Source organism: Corvus cornix, chromosome 2 (assembly GCF_000738735.6).
Source record: "Corvus cornix cornix isolate S_Up_H32 chromosome 2, ASM73873v5, whole genome shotgun sequence".
NCBI lineage: Eukaryota > Metazoa > Chordata > Aves > Passeriformes > Corvidae > Corvus > Corvus cornix.
The window spans coordinates 58,329,455-58,352,141 of record NC_046333.1 but is presented as its reverse complement, the minus strand read 5'-3'; the positions used below and the strand labels follow the sequence as shown (position 1 = coordinate 58,352,141).

Here is a 22,687-nt window from a genome sequence, read left to right as displayed (position 1 = left end):
AAATGTATAGAGGCATGAATATAAATAATTTATTCATTGATACAATAGAGATGATTGTTTTTCTTCAATGGTTACCTTTGTAGGGTAGTTTATCAATTAATTTAATATTCTTTTTATTCTGTACTTAGTAGACCAAATCAAAAACCAGCCTTCACAGTGTATTTGGTGTGTGTAGCCACTTGTGTGAGGTATCCTTGGAATGACCCACGTTTTTCATAGCTGCAGCTGAAGGATGAGAGGTCCCAGGTTGGCTGGGCATGGACACGGGCAGGGGCTGCGGCAGAGGTAACAGTTCCAATAACTGGGCTGGTTGCAGTTCAAATCACTCAAGAAACTCCTTTTTCAAACAAACGGCTTGGGAACCTTTCTGTATCACTGCTCTCAGCCTGGTGGCCTAATCCTCGGTGGTGTGGAAACGAGCTCAGGCTTTCAGCGGAAAGGACTGGCGGCTTAATGCTCCTGCCCCCACTGCGCCTTCCCCGGCGCTTGTCGCCGCTCAGTTGTCGCGGCGGGCCCGGGGGGCGCGGCGGGAGTGAGTCCCTGGGGCGGCGAGCTGAGGTCACTGGGACCGTCCCAGCGCCACCGGCGACCGCGCCACCGGAGCCGAGGGGCAGACGCGCCGCGTCCCCGCCGGAGAAGGAACGAGGCCGTTCCCTGCGCATCCTCGCAGCATCATGACTCTCCAGGTACGCACTTCTGCATCTGTGAGACAGAGACGAGAGGAGAGGGATGAACTGTCCGTCTGTGTAATGCCGTGCTGGAGACTGCGGTATTTCTTCAGCATAAGGATTTTTACTGCAAAATCAAGGTTACCTTGCGGCAAGGGAAATTTGCCTAAACCCTTGACGGTTAAATAGTGCGTTACTTTTCACAAGTGGAGGGTGAGAAGCACGCTGGTTAATTTGAACTATTTCATAGGTCATGTAATATTTTGGAGCCTTACCTGTTCAGAGCATACGTGAATTATTTTTCTTTAGGTGTGCATCTGAGTTTGCCAGGACTGAGTTAGGCATGAAAAGGCAGGTACATGCCATGTTTTTAGGATCTAGCTGGTTACTTGGAGCTATTAAGGGAGGAGGGAAACTTCTAATACTGACGCAGTGTTATATGTGCACTTGGGAAGCATAAATAATTTTTAAGGAAGAGGTGTGGTTTTTTTAGGGTGTATGCATCTTTGGACTGGTACATTTTGATGGGCTTGTGTTGTGGTAGGAGAGCTTCTACTTTCCTACCTTCTGGCTAGAGAGAGAGCTTCCTTTTACCTTCTCTCTGATCGTAGCTTTAAATAGCTGTTGAGGAAATTATTGCTGGCTTTTAGCCTCCTACCTTTGTGGGAAACTATGAATACTTCCCTTGTCTCGGCCATGCCCTGATGGATTAAGCTGTTTTTCTTCTTTAGGCTTTCCTATTATCCCTTTCACTTCAAGATTTGCAAGCTCTTTTATCCCTGTCTCATTATGTCTGTCTCTGTTTAGTTAGTGTGCATTTTGCAAAGGGTGAGCAGCACAATGCTCTGACCTAGATGCAGGGAGTGCGCTGCCAGCAGCTTAGCAATTTTCTTCTGAGCTGCAATTATGTTGAATAGCACAGAGGTTTCATTGTGCTGTATTACAGCTAAGAAGAAATCTATTTCTTCAGTAGATTGCGAAATCCCAAACGTAACGGCACCTTTGCTTAATTAATGATTGCTGAAATTATAGTTTGTTTTAATCTGCCTTGAATTCACTCTAGAAAGTGAATTTATTAGCCAGATGATTAAGCAATGAGCCATAAATCATAAGAAAGAGCTGAATGCAGTATGACATGCCGTTCCATAGCTGTATAGTTACACTTCCACATAGAAATCAGTGGTTGAAATTTTAAGATACCATACTCATTCTGCATTAGACATTACAGACCTTTTCTGTTCACATTGGTTTGGTTGACAGCTACTAACCATATCCATAAATTTATTGAATCTAGCTGTATGGGCATGAGGACAAATGAATAAATAATGTTCTCATTAGTGAGGCTGTAAAATATTTATAAGTTTTGCAAACTGGTAAAATATTTGCTGTAAATGAAGAATTCATTCAAGCTTTTTTCTTTGTAAAAAGGGAGTATCTGATAATAGTCTGACAATTTGTGCTTTTATCTTTAATGCACGTGTATGTTTATGTCTGTATATATTTTTATGCTTTTTATTTGATGAGTTAAAGGGAATTTTATTGGCACATGATTAAAAGGAAATTATATTTTTACAGGCTGCTCATAAGCATGTTGTGTAAGCAGGCAAATCCTAAGCAACAGTCTCTGCAGAATGATTCGCTAGAGGGGAATGAAGAAAGAAATGTTTAGTATTTAGATTTCATGTCTGCACATTTCTTGCTCTGTAAGATATGCATTTGCAAATTTTTAAACTATCTTGTGATATTTTCCTATAGATGCAAATAGAATAAAATTATAGGAAGATAAGGTTATTAACTTAATGGTGTCCTTAATTTATTTTTTTATCTTTAGTCTTGTACAATATAACAGGGCTTCTGGTTCATTCCTACTGTGAAGTTGTCATGATTTAACACCACCCAGCAAATACGTACCATGCAGTCACTTGCTCACACCCCCTTCACCTACAGTGGGGTGGGGAGGAGAAATGGGGGTGGGGGGAAAGAAAAGGGGGAGGAAGCAAAAACTCCTGGGCTGAGATAAGAATAGTTTGATAATTAAAAAAAAGTAAAATATAATACTGTGATAGTAGTAATGAGAGACAGAGAAAGAGAGCGAGCGAGCATGTGCAATTAAACCCAGGAGAAACAAGTGTTGCACAGTATAATTGCTCACTACCCACTGAGCAAGGCCAAGCCCATTTCCTGAGCAGCAATCTGTCCCTCTCTATCTGTCCCAGTTTACACACTGGGCATGACGTTCTGTGGTGTGGAATATCCCTTTGGCCAGTTTGGTCAGCTGTCCCAGCTATGTTCCCCCCCTTTTCCAGCTTCTTGTGCAGCTCCTCAATTTCAGAGCATGAAACACTGAAAAGTCCTTGGCTCAGTGCAAGCACAACTCAGCAACAACCAAAACATAACAGTGTGTTATCAACGTTATTCTCATCCTGAATCCAAAACACTGCTCTGTACCAGGTACTATGGAGAAAATGAACTCTACCCTGACAAAACCAGGACAGAAGTTTAGATCAGAAAACAACTCCAGACATGTGAAAGATTTTCACAGATTCGAATGGTCCTTGTATGTCAGTGCTGGCAGAGGCTCACATGCAGTAGTAACTTATTTAAACTTTAAACAATGTGGCAGCCTAGGTATGGTTTATTATTGATACGTATTTTAAATCTTACAGTTAACAGAGCATAAATCCTGTTTTTGTTTGCATGTGTGTGGATAATATTAAGAGGTGCCTGTGATGGAGGAGTCAGTGATAGATGTAGTCAAGAACGTCACATTTCTGATATTTGGATCAATAATTAAATACTTATTTTAATAAAATTGTACCTATAAAAAAACCTTGAGCAGTAGTCATCCATCACATTTATTTTTGTAAGTAAATGTACATCCCTTTTATACATCTGAACCAATAGTGTGACTTTAAATGCTTTAAGGACTGTCAAATACGTACTGTTCCAGTTTCTTTTGACCACTATTTTTAATTCATTGGTAAGGTAGTTTGTATTGCTGATTTTTGTTTCCTCTCGTTAAATGCTTCTCCATTATAAATGCTGTACATCTATTAAAAAATACTGTTGTTAGTGTGTAGCAGTTTTTGTGTAATTAGTCTCGTCTTGCTACCTTAGTACAAAACTCCCTCATATCCTAATGCTGCAGCGTCTGGAACACTGCACAGCAGTGTGGCACAGCTGGAGTGACTCGGGTAGGCTGGGATGTAATTCAGAGCATGTCAGTTCCTCTGCAATCCCCATGTCCTTGCCTCTTCCCTTTATGCTGAGCATAAAGTGGAACAGGCCTGTTTTCATGGAAGGATAGGCCACCTGACTGTCAAGGCATATAGTGAGGTAAAAAGTCCTATGAGCAGTCTCACAGCGACTGTGAGTTCAGACTCCTGCTTATGGCAGTGTGTCTGTCCCCTCCCTGCTCCCAGGCTGAAGGCATCCACGCTGTGCCTAAGACACATGGCAAGGTGCTTCTACCCCAAGCCCCGAATTCTCTCCCTGTACTGGTGTGACTTCCGGGCCTCAAACACGTGGGTTCACCATTCTGGGTTTGCTGCTAAAAGGAAGAATAATGTTTATGGCCCTCAGCAATTTTTGATGAAAAATTAAAAATGAGCTTAACATCTGAACTTGTTGAAGCGTTTCAGGTGGTTGTAGGAAATCTGGGGACAGTTGCTGTGCAGAAGGAGACCAAAAGACAATACAGCATAAGAAGAAAAATAAAGATTCCAAGGCTTTCATGAAAGAAAATATTAATATTCCAAAAAAAATTCTGAGAAGGAATGCTGTGAGGCCATTTCAACATTACTGATTCAGCTTTTATATGTAGCCTAGAGCACACAATTTTGGTTTATCTAAATTACATATCACATATACACATAGCATATGAACATATTTTGAGGCTTTTGTTTTTTTATTCTAGAAAAATCCTGTATTTTTTTTCAGCACTCTCAAATACTTGGTTGGTTAAAAAAAATCTACAGTGTTAAAAGAAATCAGACACAAAAAGTTGGACTTAAAGCTTCATGTTTTGCTGTGGTTCTATGGTATAGTTGCATTGTAGTAACATTGAGAATTATTTTTATTAAAACAGGAACAAACTACGTAAGTAGTTACATGTTTCAGTATATAAAGTTGTAGATTTAAGAATATAATTTGGAAGTAATTTAATCTAGAATTTAGTACAGAAACTGTCAAATCATATACTTTATTGAATGACCAAGTGTCAGATCTTTAAGAAGACAAACGGCACTTGGAATCTGGCTAATTCTCAGAAGGATTGTTACATTCAAAATAGAACAGCAGCACTTCTCAGACTTAAAACAATCTTTATCCATTTTAGCACACCAATTCTTCTCTGTACTCCTCCCTCCACTAGTGGGCGTTTGGTTCAGGGAGGTCTTGGTGGGAATCTCCCATAAACCTTTGCTTGTCAGTTATGCAAACACTGAGGTCCTCACTGAGTAGGAAGATTATTTGTTAAAAAGCATCTGCATTGCTGCAGGATTTTTGTCTTTTCCTTTCATTGCACTTTAAGGGTGCTATGACCTGACAGACCTAGAGATGTGTATTGTCATCATGAGTCCTTCTCATCTCATGCTCTGTCAATCTACAGCTGCAGTTTAAAGAATGTTCAATATTTAATTGCTGGTTTGCAGGGAGCTAGAATGCCCTTTTAATCACACATAATGATTTTTTAAAAACATTCCTTTTAAATGCACCTCTCTGTCTGCTGCTGCTCCTTGTTGCAACTCTGGTGTTACAGATGTACATCCTCTTGTGGCGAGCCCTTTTGTTCTTAGAATACTTGTGCTTTCCCTTTGTGAGTTTCATATAGCAATTCAAAATTTGCAAAAAATTAGAAATTCCTCAGAATTTTGTTTCTGGGGAATCTCATTAGCCAAACTAAATTTCCAGACCAAAATAAGAAGTGAATTCCATCTCAGGAGGTAGAGGTGACTCATTTGGTGGTAGAATGCACTCAGCTACCTGACTTCACCCTGTTTGCCTGCTGCTCCTGCCTTAATGCAGCCACCAGCTGGCGTGTCCTTACATTAATGAATAGGTAGTTTCATGATTCCAGGAGGGGGCCTTTCTGTGAGGAAAGATGCATGAACATCACTCTCTAATTAAATTATTACTCATTTTTCCTTCTTAAATTTAAAAACAGAAATAACCTTTCTCTTGTACTTTTTCTCTGTTTAAATACAAAATGCTATAGTGAACCAAGCTCTCATTCATATTTGCTTATTTCCATCACTTGGTCCACCCAGCACAGTCACTTGCCAAGGAGACAGGGATCAGTTAAGGAGACAAACATGCATTAGGTTTTCTTATTAAAAAAAAATCAAATCTTTCCTGTAACTAAAGGGAAAAGTGGTATAAAGAAGCACAGTACAGACTTCTGAGGTAACGCCAGGATCTGTGATTTAAACAGAGCTTCAGCACTCATGCTGAAATCATTGCTGATTTTCACACAAACTTTTAAGCTGGGGTAGTGGGTTGATGCTGGCCAGATGCCAGGCACCCATCAAGGCCACTCTCTCACTCTCTTCTGCAGATGCACAGAGGAGAGAAAATTTAACAAAGGGTTCATGAGTTGAGGTATGGACAGGGAGAGTTTGCTCATCCAATACCATCAAGGGCAAAACAGGCTCAACTAAGAGACATCAAGTGAATTCACTGCTAACAAAATCAGAGCAGGATCATGAGAAGTAAAATAAGGCCTTAAAAACACCTTCCCCTAACCTCTCCCTCCTTCTCAGCTCTACCTCCTACCCCAGCAGCACAAGGAGACAGGGAACGAGGGTTATGGTCAGTTCATCACCCGTGGCTCCTCCCACTGCTCAGGGAGAGGAGTCCTTCCCCTGCTGCACCGTGGGGTCCCTCCCACGGGAGACAGTTCTTCCCAAACTTCTCCAACGTGACTTCATCTCACGAGCAACAGTTCCCTGTGACCTGCTGCGACACGAGTCCATCCCATGGGCAACAGTCCTCCCCAAACTGCTGCAGCATGGGTCACTCTTCCATGGGGTGCAGTCCTCCAAGGACAGGCTGCTCCAGCCTGGGAGCCCCATGCTCCAGCGTGGGGCTCCTCCACGGGCTGTGGGTGGGTCCCTGCATCCCCATGGCCCTCCGTGGGCTGCAGGGGCACAGCTGCTTCACCACGGTCATCACCGCGGCCTACAGAGGAATCTCGGCTGCGGAGCCTGGAACACCTCCTCCCCCTCCTTCTCCACCAACCTTGGTGTCTGCAGAGTTGTTCTTCTCACATGTTCTCACTCTGCTCTTCTCTAGTCATAATTAAAACTGCAACATAACTTTTGTTTATCTTTCTTCTTAAAGCTGTTTTCACAGAGGCGTTACCACCTAATAGGCCCAGCCTTGGCCAGCAGCACATCCATCTTTGGAGCCACCAGGAATTGGCTCAGCTGGATATTTTGGAAGCTTCTGGCAGCTTCTCATGGAAGCCACCCCTGTAGCCCCCCCCCCACTACCAAAACCCAGGCCATGCAAAACCAATACAATTGGTTTTGTACAGGATATACTGCGCTTCTGCAAACACAGATCCAACTTAAAAGCTAAAATAATTGTTGAAACCAGCATATAGCATGTTAAAGTGGTTGTATCTTTTTGCATTAGAGTAGTGCAGTGACCTGATGGGTCTGTGGTCGCTGTACGAAATCTGTCTCTGAAATGTCCTGGGCATGAAACAGAACCCCAAACCTTAGCCTGAGACCTGCTTTATAGAGAGAATAGCTACAGCCTCAGGTTGATGTGTGTAATTCACAGTGATGAAAGGAGCAAATTTACACTTAACTCTGGTGCTCTCCTGTGTTTCAGAGTTGGGTGTGGAAGGTGGTCCTGGCAGTAGCTCATCTCCATGGGGTTCCTCTGTGCCAGCTGTTAGTCACCTACTTCCCTGTCAGCAGAGCAGTGGAAATGGAGGGTGAACTGGGCAGTACCCCTCAGAGAGGATTTGAGCTCCCCTGCTTGAGCCAACACAGTGCAGGAGGGCCCAAAATGGTTGAGAGATTACTGTGGGGTGTAAAGTTCAGTGAATACTTTCATACCTGCAGTGTGACTGTAAAAGACAAATACACCACATAAATTGTGAAGGCTCCTTGCCCCTATCAGCCATGCAAGCCTATATCCCTTTCCTAACAATGTACACATTTATGAAGCTCCTTTCATGGGAAAAAGCCTTGTCTGACCACTAAACCCAAGTGAGTAATTGAGAATATCTAATGATACTACTGTGTCTTATACCTCATGTTTTAAATACACCCTTTCCAAAGAGAACTAACACTTTCTGTTCTTTCATCAGGCTGACTTTGATGGTGCTGCAGAAGATGTAAAAAAATTAAAAACAAGACCAACTGATGAAGAACTGAAGGAACTATATGGATTGTACAAACAGGCCACTGTTGGAGATATTAATATTGGTATTACTATGTATACTTCACATTTACTCACATATCTTGATAATCAAGCTAATGTTATGTAAATCTGCATGATAACCAAAGCTATGCATTTATTTTGGCAGAATGTCCAGGAATGCTAGATTTGAAAGGCAAAGCCAAATGGGAAGCATGGAACCTGAAAAAAGGTGTTACACCAATTAAATTTACATCCTGTATCAAGTTTATAGGATGACAAATGAGGAAAGATAATGACTCCTACTTTTCTTTGCAGGTTTATCAAAGGAGGATGCCATGAATGCCTACATCTCTAAAGCAAGAGCAATGGTAGAAAAGTATGGGATCTAGAATATTCAAAATAATTCCCACTACTAATTAACTCTTCAGTAGCTAATGAACTAACTCTGTTGAGAAAAATGCAATACTAACTTCTTATTGTGCAGTCTGATACTAATAAATTTTAAGCATAAGCTGTTTGACTGTAAAGGGTATTTACATATATAATATATTTTTAGCTTATATCTTAATCTAAATAAATTTGAACTGAATAAATTAAGCCTTCTGTGAGAATTGTGGATTTTTTTGGGTATTAAATTATATTTAGCATTCTGACAGGAGCAGACAAACAGAGAAGCTCTAACAGTAAAATAACATAGACATAATTTTTTTGCAAACAAGGTTATGGAATAAAGTGAAGAGTTTGTACACATGCAAGAGAAGGAGGAGAAGATGAAACCTTTTTTAAGACCCAAAACCATTGTTTGTTTTCAAAAAAATCAGGAAAACTCCCCATTTTAAAGGATTACAGAGGAGGAACAGAACAACTTCTAGGCATAACTGTAAGCAATGTTCAGAAAGAATGACTTACTACAAATTGCAGTGGACTAACATTCTGCTATTGAGGGAAATACTCATAGACCAGCATTTTCTATGCATCTTGTTATGTGTTTCATCAAGAATGTTTGATTAGACGGTTCCAGAAGATAAAAGTGACCTCCAGGAAGCTCATAAAAGGAAGTATCTCCACTCGTTAGTTCTTGCCAAGCTAAAAAAGATATTTAAAGTGCCAGAGAAATGTCAACTATTGTGATCATTTTGTATAACTATTTCAATTACTTAATAATTATTTTAAATCCCATATCAACTTTTTGGTTCATACATTGAGACTGCTCTGTTGATTTGTTTCCTTTAAGAAGGAGACAGATTCTAGAAAACTCTAATTAACAGATGCAATACAACAAGACAATGTGTAAGTATTAAGAGGAAAACCATTGAAACAAAGTACCTTGTACATCATGTACCTCATCATCAGACCCATAAAAGCAGGTAATATCACAAGAGAAGGGGATATCCATTTCTGCCTTCTCAAATCTGTGAACATAAAAAATAGTCATAAAACATTCCATAAAATACCTGTATTTGGAATTTGCTTTCACATACAAAATAGGTTTTTTGTTCTCCTCCAGAACTTTCAGGTGTCAGATTATGCAGGACATCAGGAGAAGAAAATACTGCATCTTGAAGTTTCTTAGCTCCTTACCCTACTGCAATTAGCTCTAAAATTGTAAAGAAAAATGACCCAATAGTTAAGGGAAAAAAAGAGCTTCAACCTGCAATAAAAATTCTCACCTACAATAAATAATTGTTACCAACATATACAAGTTTTCTAATGTTTCAGCATCTTTCAGTGTCAGGTTCCTAAGACCAAAATGGGCCCCACACCCAAGAGTGTCCTTGTTTTTGCCAAGGTGAGAAGCCTTAACCACTCAGCTACATGAGCTGTCATGTAACATCCAGTGGGGACAGCAGTTAGGACAGAGGAAGCCGGTTGCTGTCTGGGTGCCCAGAACACAGGAATTCTTTTCTTCTGGTTAGGCTAGAGGACCTTGGATCAGGAGACTGAATGCAGTGTTCCTGAAGCACAATCAGCTGAGATTGTTAACCTCAGAAAACAATAGAAGACGCAAGAATACTCCCTTTTAGTAGCTGCTGACTTTGGATCCTCAGTAGAACCATAATTCTACCATGTCAATACTGCAGTAACAGTTGTGGTTGTTGCAGTATGCAGTGTTTCTTCTAGGGTTTAAATAGTAGAAAACAAATAGAAAAGCACACAAAGGATAAAAACTATGTTTACTATTTCTTATTCTTTTCATAACAAAAAATGAGAACAAATTACGAAGAAAGAAAAAAGAAAACCTGACACGATCAGACAGAAGTAAAAATGTAAAATACAAATATGAAAGTAATACAAAGTTGTAAAACTTACAAAAATGTCTGAAGAACTCCAAAGTCTTCTCTGAAAGTAAGCACCATTTGTTTCAGAATGTCTTCATTATGCTGAAGCTCAGAAGGAATTCCTCCTAGAATCTGTAGCCGTGCAATAACTTCTTCATCTTTTGCATCAGATATGGGTAAGCTTCTCAGAGCACGGAATCCTTCAGACTGTCAGTACCAAACAAAACAGATCAGGTGTTGTATATAATATACTTAAAATAATCTTTCCATTAAAATGATTTTGGTAAAAAGTACAATAATTTTTCATCTCCAAAATATGATGGCTGATTAGTTTAACATTCACAGAGAACACTTCATGGAAAGGGTTAGTAGACTGTGTTTACTGAAATCAAAAATTATGAGTGAGCCAAGTACTCTCTACTTCTGAAACTTCCACAGACAAACAACTGTTAGTATTATTTTGTTCAAGTTTGACTCTTACTATTGAAATGCAACTAGTAAAATAATCAAAGAAAGAAAAACGCAGCACTGGACATAACCCTGGCTAATGTAGGACTGAAGAGTGAAGAGACCAACTGACTATGGAAATTTGCAGCAATTGCTTCCATGAATCACTAGCTAACAATTGCTTCCATGAATCACTAGTTCATACTCAGGACTGCTAAGAAGCCTTAGCTTCAGCAGAAACTGAAGAACAGAAATAGCAAATACTGTCTGAGAACAGGACTGGAAAAATGCCACTTCACTGCTGTTTTTCTGAGAAAGACTAGCAGAACTAGAAGAACCTCAGAAGAAACTGATTAAAAATCCTACAAAGAATGAGGAGAAAGAAAAAGATTGAACAAATGTACTGAGGGCTGATGCAGCAGGTTTATGAAAAATGAGGTCAAGACAGTTATTTCACACGTTACAGAGTAAGGAGGACCACTTATTATTTTGGTTTGATGACTTTTGAGTTTTAAACCAAAGGCCATAGTAAATAACACAATATTCAAAAAAGTTTAGTTTAAGGATTAGTTAGTTTAAGCATTAATTAGTTCAAGCATTAGTTTAAGGAGGTTGTTCTCTCAAGGCTAAAGTTAGCAGCAGTGAATATTATGTATTCTGCATCTATCCCAGAACACTTTTCTCTCATAGATTCTGAAGAAATGTTTATTTTGTATTAAAACTACTCTGCATACCATACTGTAAAATATTATTTTTACCCTTGATAGCTAATTTACAGTTCTGTTTCATAATGTTAATGATTCCATAACTTACGTGTGGGGCATGTCCCTCTGATATGAAAAGATGGACCGGCTCCAGTCCGTACTTTTCTTTCAAATGAAGTGCAACTGCAAAACTCACGTAAGATCCAAAACTGCAGCAAAAAGATAAATTAAAGCAAAGTATGCAAAAAAATACATGAAAACTGGAAAATAAAAACGTAATTTAAATTTCAGTGCTAATTGGCTATCTTGAACAGTTGCTGAAACCATGTAAGATATGCAGATTACAATTATATTAAATTGACATGAAGTATATTCCTACGCAGTCTGATTTTGTAAATAAGACCTTTTCTTAGTCTTGCTTTTAATTGTCTCCTTAATTTTCAGTAAGAACAGTTATTTTGAATACTTGAGACTAAGCAATCTTCAAAATCTGTGTTTCATGAATGGTTCACCCCCTTCATTCATATAGATCAAGCACTGTCACAAATATTAACAATAAATGCAATTATAATTGATTAGAAACACATGTTCAGATGTTGTGCCTGAAGGTATAAGTAAATAAATAACTAGAGTCTTTGAGAGCAACTGCATGTTTTAGGATGGCTTGACAGAAGATCCTTGCAGAAGCATATTTTCCTAAAGTTTTTGCAAATAAAAACAAGTAACTCTCTACTCCTAGAGCTCAGAAATAGAAGCTCCTTCACTAGGGTATCTAAAAATGTATATTTTTTTACCTGTGACCAAAAAATGCAAATGGTTTTTCTTTCAATTCTTTTAACAAAACATTTGTAACTTCATTAACTATGCTTGTCATGTCTTTTGCAAAAGGCTCCTCAAGACGAGTTTCTCTTCCAGGAAACCTTATACAGCACACTGCAGAAGAGGCGGGGGAAGGGAAGGAAAAGAATTACAGTTATTTAAAATGGATACAGTAACATAACTTTAATTAAGTTTTAAAATTATTCTGCAGAATATATATACTATTTGAATTTAATCCTTCTTACAGTTGATATTGTGCACTTGCTTGCTATTGCTACTACTGTGATATAATCCCGTAAGGGATTAGGTTTCCACCCCTTCCTTTAGTCACCAATGTTGCCCCTCCAGCTGATTTGATTGATAAATGCCTTGGGTCAGAATGCACAAGATCCTGATTTCAGCTGAGGTTTGAAAGCAACTTTATTGTCACAAGTTTTAATAACAATCAAAAATTCATCAATTTCAATAATAGTAAGTTTGAGAGTTGTGTAAAGTACATCCTTTCAAGGGCAGCATTAGTAAGTGAAACTGTATTAGAATTGTACAATCCCTGTTTTCTTCTTTGTCAACTCTTCAGCACCGCTCATTGGCAAATGTGGAATCATAGTGCAAATTGGTGGACATTTGTATTTATAGTTATATTTATAGTTATTTATATAGAAGAAAATTTTACGTTTTTACTATTTTCCCTTCAAAATTGAGGGTTTTCCTCTCACTGTTTAGTGAAAGTAAGGAATGAATAGATCAGAAAAAAATGTTGATTTTCTCAAATCTCCTTGACATCATGCATACTGCCAGTTACACAGAAGTAACGGGTCAGACAAAAAAGTATTTTAGAAAAGACAGAATAAACCACAACCTAATACCATAGATAGCAATACAGAAAAGTTTACATCTTCTATACTTTCTGCAGAAACCATCTCTGAAAGAGCATGCTGTGCCCTGATTTTATTCATCTGTGTCTGCAGTTGGTCCTAGGCCATTTCCTTAGTAACTGTCTTGCAAATAGTTCCAGTGGACAAAAACTTTTTTATTTCTTCACTTTTTTCCCTAATTTCAAGAAAAATTCAATGTGCAACTGCTTACCTGAAATTATACATGCATTTAGAGGACCAGTAAAACTGCAATGGCAATGCTCATGAATATGAAATTATTTTTTTCTTTGTGGAAGGTCTGGAAAATGGCCTTGATTCCTCTTCAAATAGGTCAAGCAATGGATCTTTTTAGTGCTGATATATCTTGTGAGCAATAAGAATTACTTATAGTGTAACTGAACGTCATTTCAGTGTTATAAAATTCATAGATTAAATTTCAGTTTTGATACAAGAAGTGCAAACAGTGGCTAACAGATGCTTTGTGCAGCCTCTCAACATTAGAAAAGTTCTCATCTTCACTGTTAACCTTGCTGAAGACTGGCTTATCCACAATATGCAGTGTACTGCTGTTTCTGAATCATACCAATAGTTTCTGAAGCAGTCAAACATACTATACTATATATATTGTGAAATGTAGCTCTGAGCATATAATTTTTTCACCCAATCGAATATAATTTGATTCAAGGTGGTACACAAAATGTAGCCTCATGGAAATGCTAACTCCTAATGAATGCTAGTTCCTTCCTTTCTGGACAAGACCCACTGGATAAAGATTGTGGTGCTCTCAAGATTATTATATTCCATTTTAAAAACTTGGCTATCATGTATTTTAGAAATCCTTCACTTCTACTCTAACTACAAAAATGACTAACCTTCAATTGAGTCGTTGAAGAGTTTGCCCCACTGAGCAAGTTGCGAAGTTCCACCTCCAGCCCACGGAAAGCAAATCAGTCTAAAGAGAGCATCTGGCCTTTTGTGTACACAAACAATCAGCTTTTCCATTTCTGGAAAAAAAACCAAAAAAAACCAAGAAAACAACACATCATTCTAGAACAAGACTCTTCAGATATAGGAAAATTAGAGTGAATTAAGACTAAATTGAAACAATAGGGTGCAATATTTTCTGTCATCAGAACTGCTTGTGCTACAATAGCTATCTGTTAGACATGAGGTGATCTTCCTACAACACTGTAAACCATTTATATATTGTATATCATTTATAAATGATGGCAGAATGGTATTGGGCAATATCCTTAGCTAATATTTGCTCAGTCACTGACCGCAACAAACATTACCAGCAGCAAAATAATTGATAAGGGATTTCTTCCATCTGAAGATGTAGAAAATATAAGGACCACCTAGTTCAATGTTCTCTCTACCACAGTGGTAAAATAGATGTCTAGGGAACAGCAGGATGTAGTTTCTTTATATATATAAAATGTCTATGAATTACTCTTTCACATATTTTTCCAGTCTCCCCTTGAACAGTTGGCATCCACGACATCCTCTTGCAATGAGTCGCACAGCTCCACTATCTGATGCATGAAGAATGATGCCCTTGTTTTTCATCTCACTCATACAAATTCATTTGATGTACACAGGGCAGTGCAGTAAAGAGAGTGAATAGTGCACCTCTCAGGGTTTGCCACTGAGCATTTCTGAGCTCTGCTGTCATATTGTTTCAGCCCTCAAACATTTCTTTATCCTGAATGAAAAGGCCTGGCTGTGTTAGATATCCTTCAAATCCATCATCACTGCCTACCTCTGGACTTCTAGTTTTGTTATATTCTGTTGAGATGGTGGAGTAACCAGAGCCACGTCCAACTTTATCACAACAGCTTTGGTAGTTTTGCTTAGTGACTGACAGAAGTAACAGCTGAAGCAAGATTTGTAACTACTTCTTCCTTCTTGCTGAGAAGAAACAATAGCATTGAAGATGCCAAGTGCATGGTCTCTAGCATCAGATACTGCTTTTACTATCTGAAGAAAAAGCAATTCTCAATCATTTTTATTCTTCTTTCCCAGTTTTCTTGTCCTTTATTCTGGCTGATTAGATTTGTGGATGTAAATACTGAAGTGACAAAGTAGTACTGATAGCCTATCAGGCTGCGCTCAGTCAAAAGAACCCGGGAACCATGTGCTTGGTGAAGATATATTAATTAGAAATATATGATAGAGAATTTTTATAAAAAGTTTTCTGCACCCATTAGAACAAACTCTCATGTTCTTGTTAAAAAGATTGAAAAAAAAATACTGATTAGGGGATAGCAAGCAGCAAAATTCCATTTCCAAAATGCTGCGTATCATTAAGGGTATTATTTCTTGCCTTGAATATAGCTCAGTATTTGCAAGGGCTGACTCACCACAAAATACACCTGTATGCCTACATGCAATCTTTTTCACCTGCACAAAAAGTTTGAGAAATGCAACCAGATCAGGATAGGCAACAATTCCGACTTATATCAAAACTACACAAACAAGACAAAAGAAAACTGACCCAAATATTGCTGTGGTGGTTGCTTGAATTTCATGTATGTTTGAACTGGAGAGTTTGTGAATATTTGTTACGAATCACTTCAAAGACACATTAAGAAGAGCAAGACACACAAAAAAACCCCAAAAAAACCAACCCAACAAAAAACCAGAAAACAAACCAAAAAAAAGGTCTCAAAAATCACTGGGTATGTGAGCCTAAAGCAGCTGAAGAATACTGACACTGATGCTACAGAAGACATAACTCCTCTGGTGGATTTTTAGCTTCAGTACGATTAGTTCCATTTACACAGTCACTTCTTCCAGAAAAATACACAAAAAGCTCAAACATTTCTGAAGCCAATGTTTTAACTTGGCAGTCAAATAGCAAAAGAAAAATCTCTTCTCAAACTATTCCAGAGGTGACACAGAAATCTCAAGCACGATAAAGTACATTTAATCAAAGTCTTTAAATTATTTAAAGGTACATTAATGGTTACTGAAATCTTTCCCACTTTAAACACTTTTAAATATTGCTTTATTCCATCGCCATCCAGCTTACTTTAGGTACAAATACCTGAACAGTCAGGAAGACCACTAGTGCCAGGCAATGACAGCCTGAGGGTGGCTCCACTTCTCAGTGCTGCACATCAAGAAGCTGCAGACACCTGCTTTTAAGTCTTTTCTAGGCTTAAGGGGAGGAGCCCCACCACAAAAACAAACAAACAAAAAAGGCACAAACTGAGGCATGCAGCATCCCAAAAGGGAGACAGAAGCATCATGTGTTAGAGGTGACACACGGCATTTGGCAGAAATACAAGAAAGGCACACCGCACTAATCGCAGTGAATGAAACAGCACAGGCTAGCATGCCCATGACAGTACACAAGTTGTAGCAGCTTTCATACACAGAGACACACAGCCTTGCTGACAAAAAAGCTGCATAAATAGAAAAGCCAGCCTTTTGTAAGAACTATGTCCAGAAGTACAGCACTCACACCTAGGCTGGAGAGTTTTACAGGGGTCTGAAAATGCTGCTGTAGAAGACCATCACCTGATTTGATTAAACCACTGCATTTGGTTAGTGGACCAGTTGTCATTTCTGCAAACTGAAAGACATAGCAGTGTATGAACTACACACTGTGGTTACATACGATAATTTCATGTTAGATATCCTTTATGCTCCTGGCAATCAGATGAACTATCAGTAACCTAAAACACCAGTATATTTTACAACTGCATTTGCAACACTAGGAAGACTGACTTTTTTCCCCCCTTTGACCTTACTTTGTTTTATGCCAAAACCAGCTTTCAGGAGAATATGGATTATCTTTTCTCTTATCATAAAAACTTCCCTTGTTGTGTTCCCCCATATGATGATGTAATCGATGTATTGCAGGTGTTCTGGAGCCCCACCCTTTTCCAGCGCAGTCTGGATCAGTCCTGATAGGGAAACATGTCATTGAGCATGAACTGGCAGGACTGATCAAGAGAGCTTTAAAATAGAATTGATGGGGAAAGCTGAAGGTTGGAATAGCATCAACTAAGGGTGGCACTGCTAATGGAAACACACCATGGGATTACCTTGGAAATCTTCTTTTCGGGGCTTAGGATTTCACAAGTACTGGCCAATCTTTAAGAACCACCTTTTGGAAGCACAGGAACAGGCAATTCCTCTTTTTTCCTCATTTTTTACAAGACAGGAGAGCAGTTGAAAGAATTGGATTATATTATTTCCAAAACTATATTTTCCTCTGCTTTCATCTATTGGCCTTATACCTGAGATCTAACTTAGACCTATTATAACAAAGAGAGGATACATAAGAATTCTTCTGCATAATCAAGATGTTCCTGGACTGTAAACTTTTCAAGTGAAACAAGCTTTTATTTTATTCCCTATAAATTTTAAGTTAGATGTGTGATCTGATGAATTAATGGCAGAAAAATATATTTTAGAGTGTTCACAGTCAAAAAGAATGTTTCTTTCTTAAACTGTTGGCAAAAAAATGGCTCAGTGAGTGAAAAAAGAACCCCACTGAATTTTAAGAAAGTATTTCTTGGCTTTTGTCTCTTCACATTTAGAATAAGCTGAAAATAAAATTCTAGTTTGATAAAGAGCTGTATAAAAGATTAAAAGAGCCATCATTTAAATCACAGAAGAACTTAGGTTCAAGGGGACTTCTAGAGATAATATAGTCCAAATCTTCTCTCTTTAGGTGTTGAGTATCTCCAAGGATGGCGACTCTACAACCTCCCTTGGTAACCATGTTCCAGTGTTCAATCATGACTCATAGTGAGGACATTTTTCTTTCTGTCTATATCCTTGTTGTCCCTTGTATCCACAAGTCTTTTGTCTTTTTGCACAGTACATCCAAGAAGAGTCTGGCTCTGCCCATCCTCTGCATATCTGTAGCGGGATTCCTTGCAGAACAGGGGCATATGATACCCCTGGAAAGACTGGACAACCCTGTGCTGAGGAAAAGCCCCTGAACAGGCCCCTGGCTGCCGGCAGCCCTGAGAGTCCTTGGCAAGGTATACACTGGTCGGCTCCCCCGCTGATTAGAGGCCGTCTAGAGGGACTGGGCGTGAATCTTTGCAAAAGTAGATATAAGCTTGCATAGTTGAACAATAAATGGAGAACAATGCTCAAATCGTATCGGTATATGTGTCGTTTATCTGTCTAGCCACCCAAAACATATCCTTCTATTAGGTAGGTGAAGACATCTTTATTTGGCACTCCCCTCTTAAGACAAAACCAATTATCTCAGACTCTCCTTGTACACCACCCACTCCAGTCACAATCGCAGGGAACTCTGCCACACTGACTTCAGTATTGCAACATCCTTCTAATACAGCAGAATTAAAAATGGTCACAGAAGTAGTATACCAAAGAAATTTTGGATTATTTTTCAAACATGTTTCTGAAACAGGCTTTCAGGGCATGAAGAACTTTTTACATTAGCTTTATTCATTGTCATGGTATCACCTTATAGTAGGTGGACAAGTACAATTGAAAATACTAGCGACAACAAAACTGCTTTTGCACTGACCAGCTGCTAGGACAAATGGACCAACAGCCCCACCGTGCAGGGAACAGAAAGCCAAAGGTAAAGAAATACCAAGTACTTGCAGCACAGGGCTGCAAGATATTTCCCCAAGGAAAATATATTCCATAGCACACAGTCTAGAAATCCATGGAATGAGTCTTTGTCAATTGCAGGAGTGTGGTATTTGCCAGTAGGGCAGTCCAGGACCAAAGAGACCTCTCAGGTATCCAGGCACTTGCAAACCCTACATAGTAGACCCATGTCATTTGTGCATACGTGACTTAACCCCTTGTCTGCAGATTCTGGAAGCCAGGGAAAAAGCAACCCTATCCCCAGATGGCAAGTAGATCCAAGTCTACTTACAAAATTTAGATTTAAGGTAGTCCATTCACCTCCCACCAATAAGCACAGAAGTGGAATAGCGTGCCTGGGAGTCAAATGATCCACTTCATGGTAGGTATGGAGTCTGTTATCAAAGCTGCTGGATTGCTTACGGCAATAGGCACGCATCTGAGACACCTGGCTGGGAACATGGGAACTTTAACAAGGCCGGGCATTGACAATTTGGTGTCTGCAATCCTATAATAACAGAGCTGTCTGGCTGTAGGACAGTGACAGTTAGGCAATGTAATCCTCTACTGACTTTATCTTCACAAGAGAAACAGTTTGTGCAACTGACAGACACCAACATGTCTCAATGTCTTAAAACATTGTGATACAGTTGAAATTTTTTACTTCTGCATCTTACACATTCCTGTATCACACACGTTTGGTTACATTCAGTATTCAAATCATCCTTTAAAAACGTTAAAAAAATATGTTTTCTAGGGTAGGCACTTAGGCTTTCTGGAAAATTACAGGTTTACGGAAAGAGGTGTCCAGTTAGAGAGAAAACACATCTGCTATATGCACTGAAATGTTTAGCACAGGTTTTTGAGGATAATGGATTTATATCCCTGAAAGTTTTCATACTCAGCAAAAAGCAGTGGTGTGATCTTCCATTTAAGACAGCAAAATACATAAATCACAGGAAAAAAAACCGTGGGAAGCCATATCTCAGTAGCTTCTGAGTTCAGGAAAACACTGGTCTTTGCTTCTTGAAAAATAAAGACTAAGGCAATCCTTCATCATTATACCTAGACCCTAGAAAATATTGGAAAAAGGTATGGAGCATACTCATCTTATTAGTCATATTTTTCCCAGTAACATATCTCTCATGGCTACACTTTTAGCAGACTATATTTGAAATAGGCAAATGTCATTGTTAACATCTAAAAGCTGATGATGAAAAAAAATTTGTATGTCATTACCAACTGAAATGCTGTCCTCCAGAAAGCTGTTTACCCATTCCTTTACTCAGTCTTGAAAAAAAAATCTAGGACATTATTACAGAGAAACTTATTTGTGGAACACTTGCCTCTGATAAGCTCAACGCTTCCCTAGTGCAAAATAATTGAACTAAACATTAAAGTCACACAACATGCATTCCCAACATGGACTTTTACTACTTAAACTGCCAGGGTGTTGAAGCTGCCAAATATACAGACCATGCATATGCTTCAAAAACAAACACAACAAGGAGCAGTATAATCTCCCCTCCTTTCCTACTGTTTCTGATGCCAGCCTAGTTCTGCTTTGGTACAGCCACATAACCTTTGCTCAGATTTTTGAGGAAATCATTCAATTGAGAGAAAGACCTCTAAAGAAATCCATAGAGTTGAGTTGTGAAAGGGAAAAGGGATAAAACTAGAGATAAAGGCTGCAGAGATGGCACCAGGCAAGTAGCTCAACAATTACAAGGAAAGACATCAACATGGAAAGATAATTAACATCTCAAGAGAAAAAAATTAGTTGGAAGATTTCAACCTCCTGTTTAGTATCTTTATTGATAATCTGGATGAGGGGATTGAGTGCACCCTCTGTAAATTCACAGACAACACCAAGTTGGGTGGGAGTGTTGATCTGCTGGAGGTCAGGAAGGCTCTGCAGAGGGATCTGGACACGGTGGATCAATGGTCTAAGGCCAGTGGTAAGAGATTCAACAAGACCGAGTGCTGAGTCTTGCCCGTGGGTCAAAACAACCCCATGCAGCGCTACAGGCTTCAGGAAGAACTCAGTACATAAAGTAGAGGGATGAAGGAGGAATGGAGGAATGTTTTGAGAGATGGTGTTTGTCTTCCCAAGTACCTGTTACATGTGACAGATCTCTACTTTCCTGGGGATGGCTGAACACCTGCCCATAGGAAATAGTGAATGAATTCCTTGTTTTGATTTGCTTTAATGTGTGCCTTTTGCTTTCTCTACCCACAATAAACTTTTACTCATCTGATCCTCTCCCTGATCCCACTGGCGAGGGAGTGAGTGAGCAACTGCATGGGCTTGGTTGCTGGCTGGAGTTAAACCACAACCGTAGGTAATGGGAAGCCATTTTGGCAGCAAAGGCAGGTAGTAACAAAGAAGCAAACAGAAGGCGCCACTGCTGCAGACACAAAGAGGAAAGAAGTCATGGAACATGGTGACATTTTGTTCTGAATATGGCAGATTATGTCACAGATTTTTTTTTTTTTTAATGACTCTGGGCTGAGCCATAGCTCTTCAACACACACCACCCAGGTACTCATGCAGGTGTCAGAGACCCCTTCAATGTGCCAAATAGCAGTATTGGCAGGAGTCACTGAAAGTAGACACCTTGTTAACCATGGCAAGTAGGGCCTCACATGTCCTTCCCAGTACAAATGCTGCTTCACCATGTAGTGAAATGTTTGCTCCAGCATGTGAAGACTGCTCCAAATCCCACCCAATTACTCTGGTTGGTGCTTACTCCCACTCCAGTGGAGTGGCAAGTCACACTCCACAAGCATCTCTCCCACACACCATTTTAACAGGCGGCACAGAAACCCAGCAGTCTAGCTCAGACCTGAGCCACAGAAATGCCCTTGCCACAAAGCAGTTGGGCCACTTACCCTGGGTGAGGAGTCCCCCCGGCCGGCCACAGCTTGCATGTGGTCTCAGTCCTGCTAAGGACACCAGTGGAGTTAAGAGCACAGCCCAGGAGGAACAGCAGCTGTGAAGAAGAGCCCCTGCCTCCAGTGCAGCCCCAGCTGCACTTTCTCCCCATGTCACAGATCCTGAGTTCTAAGGATCACTGAAGTCCAACTCCTGACCCTGTGCAGGACATCCCAAAAGTCACAACATGTGCCTTAGAGCATCTTCCAAATGCTTCCTGAACGCCTGAACAGCCAGGCTTGGTGCTGTGACCGATTTGCTACAGAGCCTGTTCCAGCGCCCAACCACCCTCTGGGAGTACCTTTTCCTAATACCCAACCTAAACCTCTCCTGAGCCTCAGGCCATTCTATTGTTTCCTGTCACTGTGCACCACAGAGAAAAATCAGTGTCTGCCCCTTCTCTTCCCCTCACAAGGAAGTTGTAGGCTGCAATGAGGTCTCCCCTCAGACTGAAGCGATCAAGTGACCTCAACCGCTCCTAATGTGGCTTCCCCTCTAGGTCCTTCACTATTTTCATAGCTCTCCTTTGGAAGCTCTCTAATAGCTAAAAGTCTTTCTTATATTATGGCTCCCAAAACTGCCCCCAGCACTCAAGGTGAAGCTACCCCAGTGCAGAGCAGAGCGGGACAATCCTCTCCCTTGCCCGGCTGGCGATGCTGTGCCTGATACCAGGACACGCTTGGCCGTCCTACCTGCCAGGGCACTGCTGACTCACATTTAAATTTCCATCCACCAAGAACTCCAGGCCGATGGAAATGAGGTCTCCAGCCTCTCACTCCCCAGTCTGTACGTACGTCCAGGGTTGCCCTCTCCCAGGAGCAGAATCCGGCACTTGCCCTTATTAAACTTCACACAGTTGGTGACTGCCCAGCCCTCCGATTTGTCCAGGTCTCTCTGCGGGGACCATCTGCCTTCGAGGGAGTCAACACCTCCTCCCCATTTCAAACTGTCCTTTTATTGACACCCCGCTGCACGCCCCCAGAGCGCAGGGGATGGC

General features: G+C 40.0%; 2 protein-coding genes across 7 annotated transcripts; one reads left to right on the top strand and one right to left on the bottom strand.

The window, feature by feature from the left end:
* Window positions 1-296: 296 nt before the first annotated feature.
* On the top strand, window positions 297-8,639 carry ACBD7 (acyl-CoA binding domain containing 7). The gene is made up of 4 exons (XM_010399223.4): window positions 297-686; window positions 7,990-8,107; window positions 8,209-8,271; window positions 8,358-8,639. Exons 1-4 carry the CDS (start codon window positions 675-677, stop codon window positions 8,429-8,431), a joined length of 267 nt encoding a protein of 88 aa, XP_010397525.1. The 5' UTR covers window positions 297-674; the 3' UTR covers window positions 8,432-8,639.
* Window positions 8,640-8,741: 102 nt separating this feature from the next.
* Window positions 8,742-22,635, bottom strand: OLAH (oleoyl-ACP hydrolase). 6 transcript variants are annotated; one of them, XM_019285851.3, is made up of 8 exons: window positions 22,485-22,635; window positions 21,648-21,698; window positions 14,039-14,170; window positions 12,267-12,405; window positions 11,582-11,681; window positions 10,353-10,528; window positions 9,369-9,454; window positions 8,742-9,128 (listed from the first exon to the last, which is right to left on the bottom strand). In XM_019285851.3, exons 3-8 carry the CDS (start codon window positions 14,166-14,168, stop codon window positions 8,995-8,997), a joined length of 765 nt encoding a protein of 254 aa, XP_019141396.1. In that variant the 5' UTR covers window positions 14,169-14,170; window positions 21,648-21,698; window positions 22,485-22,635; the 3' UTR covers window positions 8,742-8,994. The 6 variants fall into 6 exon arrangements, with proteins under 6 accessions (XP_019141396.1, XP_010397528.1, XP_010397529.1 ...); XM_010399226.4 differs by having other exon boundaries at window positions 22,383-22,592; XM_010399227.4 differs by having other exon boundaries at window positions 22,406-22,592.
* Between the last annotated feature and the right edge of the window lie 52 nt (window positions 22,636-22,687).

What these genes read in the sequence shown, in the direction of transcription:
- ACBD7 (XM_010399223.4), top strand. An exon ending in TGTTGGAGATATTAATATTG is followed by an intron (nt 8,108 to 8,208) that starts GTATTACTATGT and finishes TTATTTTGGCAG; the next exon opens with AATGTCCAGGAATGCTAGAT. An exon ending in AGCATGGAACCTGAAAAAAG is followed by an intron (nt 8,272 to 8,357) that starts GTGTTACACCAA and finishes TTTTCTTTGCAG; the next exon opens with GTTTATCAAAGGAGGATGCC.
- OLAH (XM_019285851.3), bottom strand. Translation starts at nt 14,168, where the DNA reads ATGGAAAAGCTGATTGTTTGTGTACACAAAAGGCCAGATGCTCTCTTT. An exon ending in CTTCAACGACTCAATTGAAG is followed by an intron (nt 12,406 to 14,038) that starts GTTAGTCATTTT and finishes CCTCTTCTGCAG; the next exon opens with TGTGCTGTATAAGGTTTCCT. An exon ending in TTTGCATTTTTTGGTCACAG is followed by an intron (nt 11,682 to 12,266) that starts GTAAAAAAATAT and finishes TTTTTGCTGCAG; the next exon opens with TTTTGGATCTTACGTGAGTT.